The sequence below is a fragment of the Capra hircus genome, chromosome 12 (assembly GCF_001704415.2).
Source record: "Capra hircus breed San Clemente chromosome 12, ASM170441v1, whole genome shotgun sequence".
NCBI classification, from domain to species: domain Eukaryota; kingdom Metazoa; phylum Chordata; class Mammalia; order Artiodactyla; family Bovidae; genus Capra; species Capra hircus.
In genome coordinates this window covers 9,960,817-9,972,263 of record NC_030819.1, presented here as the reverse complement: position 1 = coordinate 9,972,263, position 11,447 = coordinate 9,960,817, and the positions used below count along the sequence as shown (strand labels likewise).

At 44.6% G+C, this 11,447-nt stretch overlaps 1 protein-coding gene and 1 long non-coding RNA gene across 2 annotated transcripts in view; both read left to right on the top strand.

The window, feature by feature from the left end:
* LOC108637269 lies at window positions 2,856-5,162 on the top strand. The gene is made up of 2 exons (XR_001918913.1): window positions 2,856-3,004; window positions 4,740-5,162. It is a non-coding gene; the product is annotated as an uncharacterized LOC108637269 (long non-coding RNA).
* TM9SF2 (transmembrane 9 superfamily member 2) overlaps window positions 5,966-11,447 on the top strand; it is a 50,250-nt gene continuing 44,768 nt past the window's right edge. The window contains exon 1 of the mRNA XM_018056401.1: window positions 5,966-6,320. Coding sequence (XP_017911890.1) covers window positions 6,156-6,320 — 165 coding nt within the window. The 5' untranslated portion in view covers window positions 5,966-6,155. The remainder of the gene's footprint in view (window positions 6,321-11,447) is intronic.

Sequence of the window (11,447 nt, the reverse complement as noted above, 5' to 3'; positions counted from 1 at the left end):
TCAGAAAACGAAGATCATGGCATCCGGTCCCATCACTTCATGGGAAATAGATGGGGAAACAGTGGAAATAGTGTCAGATTTTATTTTTGGGGGCTCCAAAATCAGTGCGGATGGTGACTGCAGCCATGAAATTAAAAGACGCTTACTCCTTGGAAGAAAAGTTATGACCAACCTAGATAGCATATTCAAAAGCAGAGACACTACTTTGCCGACTAAGGTCCATCTAGTCAAGGCTATGGTTTTTCCAGTGGTCATGTATGGATGTGAGAGTTGGACTGTGAAGAAGGCTGAGCACCAAAGAATTGATGCTTTTGAACTGTGATGTTGGAGAAGACTCTTGAGAGTCCCTTGGACTGCAAGGAGATCCAACCAGTCCATTCTGAAGGAGATCAGCCCTGGGATTTCTTTGGAAGGAATGATGCTAAAGCAGAAACTCCAGTACTTTGGCCACCTGATGCGAAGAGTTGACTCATTGGAAGACTCTGATGCTGGGAGGGATTGTGGGCAGGAGGAGAAGGGGACGACAGAGGATGAGATGGCTGGATGGCATCACTGACTCGATGGATGTGAGTCTGAGTGAACTCCAGGAGTTAGTGATGGACAGGAAGGTCTAGCGTGCTGCGATTCATGGGGTCGCAAAGAGTCGGACACGACTAAGCGACTGAACTGAACTGAACCGAACTGAACTAAACTCAACAGTGACAGACATAGGCCCTGGTGTGTTCCTCCTGGTGGTCTTTGGTTGGAGGGCATTGACACTGGATTCCCCAAGTGGAATAATCCAACAGCCTGAGACTATTTACTTGTCAGGACACTAAAAACAGACTTATCTCTAGGGTGAAATTACATTAGCCACAGACACTGAAATGAAATGATTAATTAATAATTAAAAAAAAAACCCAGAGGAGTCAGAAAAGGCTTAATTATAGACTAAAAGTAGATTAGTGGTCCCTGAAGCTATATGTGGAAAGGGATTAAATGTTAAAGGTCTTCTTGTTTGGGATGATGTTCTAAACCTATATTATGGTGATGATGGCTGATAAATTTGCTAAAACTCATTAATTTGTATACTTAAAGTGAGTGAATTGCATGTAAAAAAATATGCCTCAATAAAGTTAACAACAGTAATTCCAGAGAAGACCAGCTACCTGAATCCAGCAAACATTCTCTCTCTGTAAGCAAACTACACGACAAGCTACATTGTAAGCAGAAATTTGGTTGGGACATAAATTCAGAGCAAGTCGAACTGGCTATATGTGATTAGAATACCTCCATTTATATCACAGACACACAACCACTTCAGATGTGGAGTCTTTATACTTCAGTGTTTGCCTCTGCAGCTTTCATTCTTCCAGGTTCTGCCAGCTAAATAATCCTTCTTCTGGTACAATGCCTACTTTTAGCCTACAGATCAAGTTATGTTGTCCTGGGAACCACTTTTCACCTTAAAACTTCAGATATCTTGGCTCTGAACTACCATGAGTTGTGTTTACAGCCTCAAGGTCAATTTTATTTCCAAGTTGCAGTGTTCAGACTGGGAGGGAAGAGGACAATGGGTGACTCTGTCCCTATCACAATTTTATATCAGAAACGGAATGGCAATGAGGTGATTTTTATCTTATAAAAAATTTCTACAGGCACACAACGAGCAGGGCACAACTGCCTCTCCTGCAACATGACACCGAAGTAAGGCTGCCAGGTAAAACACACACAAGTCCCAAAGAATATCTGGGATGTATACAGACTTGGAAGAAAAGTATGACCAACCTAGATAGTATATTCAAAAGCAGAGACATTACTTTGCCGACTAAGGTCTGTCTGTCTAGTCAAGGCTATGGTTTTTCCTGTGGTCATGTATGGATGTGAGAGTTGGACTGTGAAGAAGGCTGAGCCCCGAAGAATTGATGCTTTTGAACTGTGGTGTTGGAGAAGACTCTTGAGAGTCTCTTGGACTGCAAGAAGATCCAACCAATCCATTCTGAAGGAGATCAACCCTGGGATTTCTTTGGAAGGAATGATGCTAAAGCTGAAGCTCCAGTACTTTGGCCACCTCATGCGAAGAGTTGACTCATTGGAAAAGACTCTGATGCTGGGAGGGATTGAGGGCAGGAGGTGAAGGGGACGGCAGAGGATGAGGTGGCTGGATGGCGTCACTGTCTCGATGGACGGGAGTCTAAGTGAACTCTGGGAGTTGGCGATGGACAGGGAGGCCTGGAGTGCTGCGATTCATGGGGTCTCGAAGAGTCGGAAACGACTGAGCGACTGAACTGAACACAGACTTAAAAATTACTCATGGTTCAACTAAGATCATCTATTTCATTTGCAAGTAGACATAGAAGTCCTGAGAATTGCAGAAAAACATACTGTCCAAATAACTTTGGCAAAAAAAGAGTGGAAGAACCAAACTCCAGGCTGTCAAACAGCCTCGCATCAGAGTTGGCAAAAGCTACCTGTACCAGAGTAAAGGAGAAAAATCCTGTTAGAGCCGAGTCAGAAATATTAGTTGTCTTGGGAGGAAGGTGAGGGTCACAGCCCAGGGAAGGATGGAAGGAAAACTTCATTTCTTATCAAGAATTTCGGATCAAGAATTCCCCACTCAGCCTTTCTGCGTGGCAGCGGCCAGAGAGCAAGCGCCTGCAAGGAAGGGACTCCACTTTGCGGCCTGGATGACGAACGGGGCGATTTTCCCATACCAGTCCCCAGGCACCTGGCAGGCGCACCTGCGGTAGGTAAACGAGAGAAGCCCGGCCAGACCGGATGCGGAAGTGAGGAGTGAGCTCTGCCCCGCGGCTAAGCCCCGCCCCGCGGCTGAGCAACGCCCCGGCCGCGCCCACCAGGCCAGGCCTCGCGGGGTGACGTGTCTGAACTGTGAAGGCGGAAGCGGGGACGAGGTCGCTCGGGTAGGAGTTGGCGAGGTGCGGCTGGCTGCTGGGCGTGCGCACGCGCAATCCGCGCAGTGGGCGGGCCAGATTGCGTCTGGAGCCGGGAGACCATTGCTAGAGAGGTACGCTTCCCTTTTCCGGGTTTTTGCTAATGCTGAGCTCGGAGGACAGAGGTAGTAATGTGGGTAGGGAAGCAAGAAGACACGCCTTAGACACCCCCACTCCTGCGGGCTGGGTCTCCAGTAGCCATTTGACGGCGAGCCGTCAGCCGGTCCCCTTTCTTTCCTCTGTGAATGGAGGAGGATAAACGCGTGTGGCAGCGCTGAAAGTCTGTTGTTTTTCAGTGGCTCAAAAAGTCGTGTGCGACTTTTTGCTATCCCATGGACTGCAGCACGCCAGTGTTCCCTGTCCTTCACCATCTCCCCGAGCTTGCTCAAACTTAGGTCCATTGAATCGGTGATGCCATCCAAGCATCTCATCCTCTGTCTTCCCCTTCTGCCTTCAATCTTTCCCAGCAGCAGGGTCTTTTCCAATGAGTTGGCTGATCGCATCAGGTGGTTGAGAGTCTGTGACTGTCACTTCAGATCTAGAATTGATGTGGTCTAGCCAGTACCAATTCCAGTCGAGTTCTCCTGTTAATAGCTCCTCCCTCGCGTTCTAGACGCTACTGTAGGCTCCCGGGGTGTAGAGCTAATGGGGGTGAGGGGTGGGGAATGAGGCAGTCCACAAATAACCACGTTAATGCCAGGTAGCGAAAAGTGTTTTGGAGTGTCAGGGTTAAGCAGAAGAGTGGAATTGAGTGATTTAAAGATTTTATGAGGTCGCTATTGTCAAGAGTGGACTCTGAGAGGCTACTGCAGGAAGTACTAGTCCGAGAGAACTGAGATTTTAGCTTGGTCTAGAGTGTAGCTGTGGATTTGGAAAGTATTGAAAGGATTTCGTGTACTTCAGCGGCCCAGCGAACACAACTTGTTGAAGGATGTATGTGGTGAATGACGGAAGAAGAAATTTAGGTTATCTTCTAGGTTTGAGGCTTGAGAAGCAGGTGATATGTAAAACAGGAGGAAAAGGTTGGGATGGGGCCAGTGAAATAGTGAAGATAAGTATTTAGTGGCACCGGATAAACAGAAGATAGTGGACAACAAATGTTCATTTTTCTGTCCCTTTCTAAATGTAGAGAACATTTGCTTTCTCTTAGTATATTGTAAATCTCTATGACTTCAAGTATGGAAGTCTTTTCACCAGCCCAAATAAGTTCAACAAATATGTCAACTGATTTGCTCCAGGGAGAAGCGACCTAGACAGGATCCCACCGCTCAAGACACCTCAGCCTTCTACTCACCTCCTTCCCCAACCCCAGCTTTCCTTATAAAAATGGCTCCCTTTTCTCTTTCCTCTGCCCTGTGCTTAAGGTATATTCCCGCCCTCTCTCCCATCCTCCCTTAATCTTCTCAACCATCTAAAGAAGATGGACAACGTTTTCTCTCTACTTCCCAGTTCTCCCTATTACCTGGAATTTGATAAATTAATTTGCTCAAGGTGCACGTAACTGGATAGTAGTGTCCCAAAGCTGCAGTTCATTCTTCCATTGTTCCGGTTATCCCCACAGAATATAGATCAGTGGTTCTTAGCCTTTTGCTGGGTCACAGATTCCTTTGAAAATTTAATAAATGTTATAAAATTTCCAGGGGGGAAACGTGCAGATACTCACAAGAATTTAGATAGGGTTGCACGGGGCTCCACACTTTTATGAATTATCCCTCTTAGCAAACTTGCCCATTCTTGAATTCTGAGCTGGGGGTACGTCTGGGTTATAATTCCTTGCTATGTTGTCTAAATAGATGCCTTCTTCTGCAGATTTGATTGAAAGTTAAACATCAGAGGAATGGACTTCATAAACAAAAACTGTGGCCCCCAGTTCTACAAGGATCAAGCCATTTGCTACTGCAGTCACCCAACAACAGTGCACCCTGAGGGGAATTCAGGATGGAGAAGAAACAATATGCTGTGCTTTGGAGCCTGGCCCTGGATAGTTAAGATGCATATCTAAGGAATAATTTCACTGAACTCAGATGCTTGCATCCACTCATACATAGAGATGTCTGTTCTTTGTGATTAGCAGTAACCTTTTGATATTGGCCTAGCTATTTTGCTCCAGCCAAAAAACTCATATACATCCTGTCTCCTCCCTTACCTCTTGAGACCGGTTCTTCAGAGCTGAGAGGGGGTTTTTCTATGCTATGTTCCTCAGTAAGGTCCTTGAATAAAACTTAAAACTTCCATGTTGTGCGTTTTCCTTTGTCACCAAAAGCGTTTCTCCTGGAACAATGTACCACACAAACACACACATGTACGTCGTGCACCACTAGCACAGACAGCGCATCACTTCAATAGGAAAAGTGACAGAAATTTGCTCAAGTATGATCATACCAGATTTCTATTTTGCACGAACTACATTTCTCACTGGGCTCAAAGGTATGCCCATGTCTTCCTTTGTAAAGAAATGTCAACCTTATGTTCCCCTACTTGCCTAGTCCCATTTTCCTCCCCACCTCATTTCCACTCACCCTTAAAAGGAGTCTTATCTAGTCTATGCAAACATTATGCAAAAAAAAAACTGTCCCACGCAAGGAGCCACTGCATCCAATGCTGGGAACCGGACCCTGCAAACACCTCTGAGTAGCTACTTGAAGATGGGGGGCTGGTTTCTCCCCTCTTTTCTTCCTTATCCTGCACCTAACCGTCTCCCAAACTTCTCCTTCCCTCCGCCAACTCAGCCTTCATCAGCAAGTACTTTGTGTAATATTACAAGTCCGTAATGGGGGTTGGTGTGCCTCAGGCACTGAGGCGAGGAAAACAGTGGGAAAATGAGGCAAGGCAGCAAGCCTGGGGCGCTTGTCGAGAGAGACACGCTCCTCGGAATTTGGAATCGGAATGCGGGCGCTGGAACAGCTCTCGTAGTAACCTCCTTAGCTGGCCCGCCGAAAACATGGAAAGTGGATTTCCTCGCCGCTCCCTCCCGGAAACTCCCCGGTGCGCTCGCGGCCACTCGCACGGAGCATGTGCGGGCGGCCTCGCGCATGCGCCGTAGAGGTCCGGGTCGGTTTCTGTTGCGGAACCCGCGGCGTCTCCTAGCGCCACCGGAACTCTCCGTCGCGGGGCCGGCCTCCTTCAGCTCGGGCGGCCTGCTCGTCGTCTCCGAGCCTCCCCCCCGTCCCTCCTTCCCTGTCTTCCGCCCCGCGGCTCGGCCGCCCTTTCCCCGAGACAGCCGTCATGAGCGCCAGGCTGCCGGCGCCGTGTCCCCCTCGGTGGTGGTTGCTGCTGTCGCTGCTTCTGCTGGGGGCGGCCCCGGGCCCGCGTCGGGGCGCCGCTTTCTACCTGCCTGGCCTGGCGCCCGTCAACTTCTGCGAGGACGAGAAGAAGAGCGACGAGTGCAAGGTGGGCGCGGCCCGGCGGACAACACCCGCCTCACCCTGCCCTGGGGGGAGCCGGGGTCCGAGGGGAAGGGGGCGTAGCCGCCGTGGGCCCGGGGTTGCGGTCGGGGTCCCCCGCTCAGCAGTGCGGGGCCGTGGGTCGGAGGCGGGTCCGGAAGGGCCTCGGTGAGCGGCGGGGGTGGGTTGTGGAGGATTCGGTGGGCCTCGGCGCGTCTCAGGTCCGGCGGGACCAGGTTGAGCGAGCAGGTGTGTGTGAGTGAGTGAACCGGGGACGGTGTGCTGCGCGCGGCGGAGAGCTGCGTGCGGGTCGGCGAGCGCTCCACGGGTAAGAGGGTGTGTTCGCGCCGAGGAAGGGGCCCCCGCTAGGTCTTGCAGGAACTCTTTCATCTCCTGGCCTCCTAAATTTTCTGCTTTTCTGGAACCCTGGTCGGTTATGAGATCTTGTGCTTTCTAGGACTTGGGGGTGGGGATGGGTGTAAATTTTTAACCACGATTAGGAGTCGCTTCCTTATTTGTGGAGTTTTTACACCCAGAACCGTGTGAATTGCATTTAATAAAGAGTTGCTGTGATGGCTGAGACCGTTCATGTCTTAACCTTTTAAGTGTAAAAAAAAAAAGTTTTTAGTATGCAAAAAAAAATATATATATATATATATAAGATCCCACTGTTCAGTTCTCTAAGACGGTTTTGAACACTTTAAAGGAGCCGGCGACAGGAGAAGGCTACGTTTTCTTCTTCCTAGGGCAGACCTTGAAAACTTTGTGATCTCTTAACGACCTTAAACCCAAGGCTTTCAGTTTAACTACTTTGTAAAAGAGGCATAAGTAACCTGCTTTTCGGCGTAGGGCAGGACAGTATACCTACGCAATTATTTTAGATGGCTAAAACTGACCCTTTGGGGCGCGAGAAAAGTCTTTGAAACCGTTAATAATTTTAACAATTCAAACAGTCGTTCAGCAGACTTTTACAATCTATAAATAGGTTTATTTACTAAGTTTAAATTTTTTAAGCTGGTGTTAATTTTATTGCTACTAGCTTTACTATAGTTGTGAATTTTGAGCTTATTTTAGGGCACTAAAGCTGTTAAATTTTTCATGGCATTTTACAGTTTCTGTTTAAAAAACTGGATCTCTAAAAATATCTAAAGATCTTTAAATTTCACGCAGGTTAACAGCGCTTCAGTACTGTAACTCTGGTACCTTGCAGTGCAAGACGCTTTCGCTCTGAGAGTTCTGACTGAAACAAAACAAAACAAAACAAAACAGTGCTTCCAAGTGGAAGAGAGAGCTAGTCTCACAAGCACACTGGTTTTTCCGTTAAATATTGTAGTAACTAGCCTTTAAAACTTGTTTGGTCTTTAAACTTAACAGCAATTGTGTATTGTGTAACTAGCCTGTAGAGACAAAAATATACCTGCCTCCTAGGAAACTCAAAGGTCGTAAATTTATGACAGATTATCAGAATGTGATGTTATAAAAGATGTATGTCCAAAGTGCTCTGAAGCACTAAGGAGGAAACATCTGTGGATTGGAGTCTTCAGGGAAAGCTGCAGTGAGGAAGTGACATTTGAGATGGACTTCAAACATGAGTATGAGTGAAATTTACAGGTGTTCTTCTGGTTAGGTAATTTTGTTTCCTCAACAGGTCCTTTTAGGTAGCTACTTTTAAAACTTTTAAAATAGTAACCTCTTGATTAATTTCAGGGAGCCCTTTTGGCCTTTTCATTCTCACAGATGCAGGAATAAAACAGGCAAGACAGATCATGTTTGATTTCTGAGATGTTTGGATTTCTTCTGTGTGGCCAGCTGCATTCCCATCTTGTTCAGTGGTAGCCAATCTCAGACCAGTACAAAGATGTACTTGTAGCACTTTTTCCCTAAAATTTGACTAATTGGTTTAGGGAATTTAAAGTATACTTTAACATTTCTTCTCTTTGCCTCTCAAAGGAGAAAAACAATAAACAGTCTAAACTTTCATTACATCAATCAGGGAATTAATTTTTTCTCATCATTCCACGTTTGTTAAGGAAGACAGTCTTCTGTACACTGTCAGAAAAATGGAAAAAAAAATTTAAAATTGGAACTGGAATTGTGACATGGGAATAATTATAAATGATTATTTATAATAATTTATACATACATTGAAATATATTAAAATTATAAATATTATAATAATTATTATAAATGATTATTTCCTGAAGATACTTTTCAGTTCAGTCGCTTAGTCGTGTCCGAGTCTTTGCAACCCCATGAACCGCAGCACTCCATGCCTTCCTGTCTATCACCAACTCCGGGAGTTCACCCAAACCCATGTACATTGAGTCGGTGATGCCATCCAACCATCTCATCCTCTGTTGTCCCCTTCTCCTCTTGCCCTCAATCTTTCCCAGCATCAGGGTCTTTTCAAATGAGTCAGCTCTTCACATGAGGTGGTCAAAGTATTGGAGTTTCAGCTTCAAAATCAGTCCTACCAATGAACACCCAGGACTGATCTCCTTTAGGATGGACTGGTTGGATGTCCTTGCAGTCCAAGGGACTCTCAAGAGTCTTCTCCACACCACAGTTCAAAAGCATCAATTCTTTGGCGCTCAGCTTTCTTTATAGTCCAACTCTCACATCCATACATGACTACTGGAAAAACCATAGTGTTGACTAGATGGACCTTTGTTGACAAAGTAATGGCTTTGCCTTTTAATATGCTATCTAGGTTGGTCATAGCTTTGCTTCCAAGAAGTAAGCATCTTGTAATTTGATGGCTGCAATCACCATCTGCAGTGATTTTAGGTTAGGAAATCAGGAGTTGGATTAACTGGGCAGGTCATTGATAACCATTTCCATCAGTTTTTTTTTTCCATCTGTAAAATAGAGATTATCATATTTGCCTGTTAATATGGTGGTGGTGGTTTAGTCCCACCTAAGTTGCGTCCCAACTCTCTGCCCATGGGATTTCCCAGGCAAGAATCCTGGAGTGGATTGCCATTTTCTTCTCCAGGGGATCTTCCTGACCCAGGGATTGAACCTGGGTCTCCTGCATTGCAGACAGATTCTTTACTGGCTGAGGCAATACACGCTGCTTATAATGTATTCCCCTTGAAGGATATTTTGCCTTCACTAGAGAGAAAGTACAATATTTATCATTGTTGCAGTATTATACAATATTCATAGGTGTAGGGATGAATCAAGTTTATCTTCAGGGTAAGTGTAATTTATGGAGTATAGTCATTACATATCCTGTGAAGTCCATGTCCTGTATCTAGCTCACTATGTATACTGAGAGACAGTCTTAAGAACCCTGAGGATTCAGTTATTTTCTCCTCTCAAAATTATTTTATGTTCAGTTTACTGTCATAGAATCAGGAATCCAGTGACCATCAGATCCTATTCATGTTCTTCTAGCTTCTGGTCTATGATCTTCATTTGCCTTTTTAAATAGTGTGACTGTATTCTGTGGCTTTTTGTGTGTGTGTGTGATTTTTTTTTAGCTTGCTATCATTACATATACATTTGAGCATTAACATAGTGTACATTTTCATGAGGTTTTTATTGAATATATCGTATGTCATTGTGATAGTATACTGTAGTGTATTTCTTGCTTACAGGGCATTTAGATTGGTCCCGATTTTTCTCTACTATAAATAACATTGCTAGGATTTATTTAGCAGGAATTACTTGTGTATTCACAAATTACTTGGTCAAAGGCAAGAAACAATTTTATAGCCCTATTGAATATCACCAGGTTTTCTCCGGGAAAGGTAGATCTGATTTACAGTGCCTGTGTGCATGCTAGGTTGCTTAGTGCCCTGCGCTCTGACCCCATGGGCTCTGTCCTTGGGATTCTCCCGGCAGTCATACTGCAGTGGTTGCCACGCCCTCCTCCACGGGATCTTCCTGACCCAGGATTCAAACCTGCGTCTCTGTCTCCCGCATTGGTGGGCGGGCAGTTTACCACTAGCACCACCTGGGAAGACTGTCACGAGCTAAATGACTCCCTCTGCCTCTGCATTTTATAGTTTTTATTTATAAGCTTAATAGCTTTGTCATGGTACCCAAAACTTTTTTTTAGTGCTGCATTACTTTTGCTGCTATTGAGGTTTCTCTTTTAATTTTTTTCTCTTATTTTGTTAGTTTTTGAAGCCACAGTATTAAACAATTAAACCATGGTATTCCTTTCCTCTAGCATTTTACTTTCTTAAACTCCGGGGATAATATGTTGACTACAATAAGTAGAATAAGCCCTGGTCAAGAGTGAATAAATAGATCTTCACAGGGTAAAATGTGCAGTTAGCTTTAGACTGAGTCTTAAGTGTACTGAGTGGCATTCTAATGGCTAATAGCTGAAGATTAGTGAGTAGTTCACCCTTGCTGCTTTTAACTTTCAAGCAATTATTTAATGGCTTGTGATGTTCTTAGATGAAAAATTAAGATTTTCTTTCCTGTCTAGTAAGGGGAAATGACCAAATGTACCCCCTAGTGGTTAAGAAAAAAAGTTTAAATTGAATTAGTTTAACAGCTTTTTTAATTAAAATAAAAATCAGAACCTCACTTTTAAATTTCCTTTCTTGGTAGTTATTTTTATAAGCTTTTAATAAATTCTGTGTCTTATTTTGGGAGAAGTTGCATTTTATTGTAGAATTAGTCAAATTTAAGAAAACAATTCTAAATGTTGTAATGAACAGATACAAGAATGAACATTCATTTACGTGTTTTAACTTGACCATAGAGACAGTTTGGAGATTTTGAAATATTTAAAGAAAAAATATTATTTACACGTGTGTGTGCATGCTCAGTCACTTCATTTGAGTCCAACTCTTTGGACCCTATTGACTGTAGCCCGCCAGGCTATTTTGTCCATGGAATTCTCCAGGCAAGAATGCTGGAGTGGGTAGCCATTCTCTTCTCCAGCGGATCTTTCCAACCCAGGGATCAAACCCGCGTCTCCATTGCAGGCAGATTCTTTACTGTCTAAGCCATGAGGGAAACTCCCTTTTTTTTTTTTTTTTTTGGGCATGAAATTATTTTAAAGCTGTGGTTGTTCATTATAGTGGATGTGAGAGCTAGGATTAGGAAAGCAGACATGATTGATATAGATGAAATACGGTCCTACTGTCTCTGGCTCTCCATAGAAGGAAGC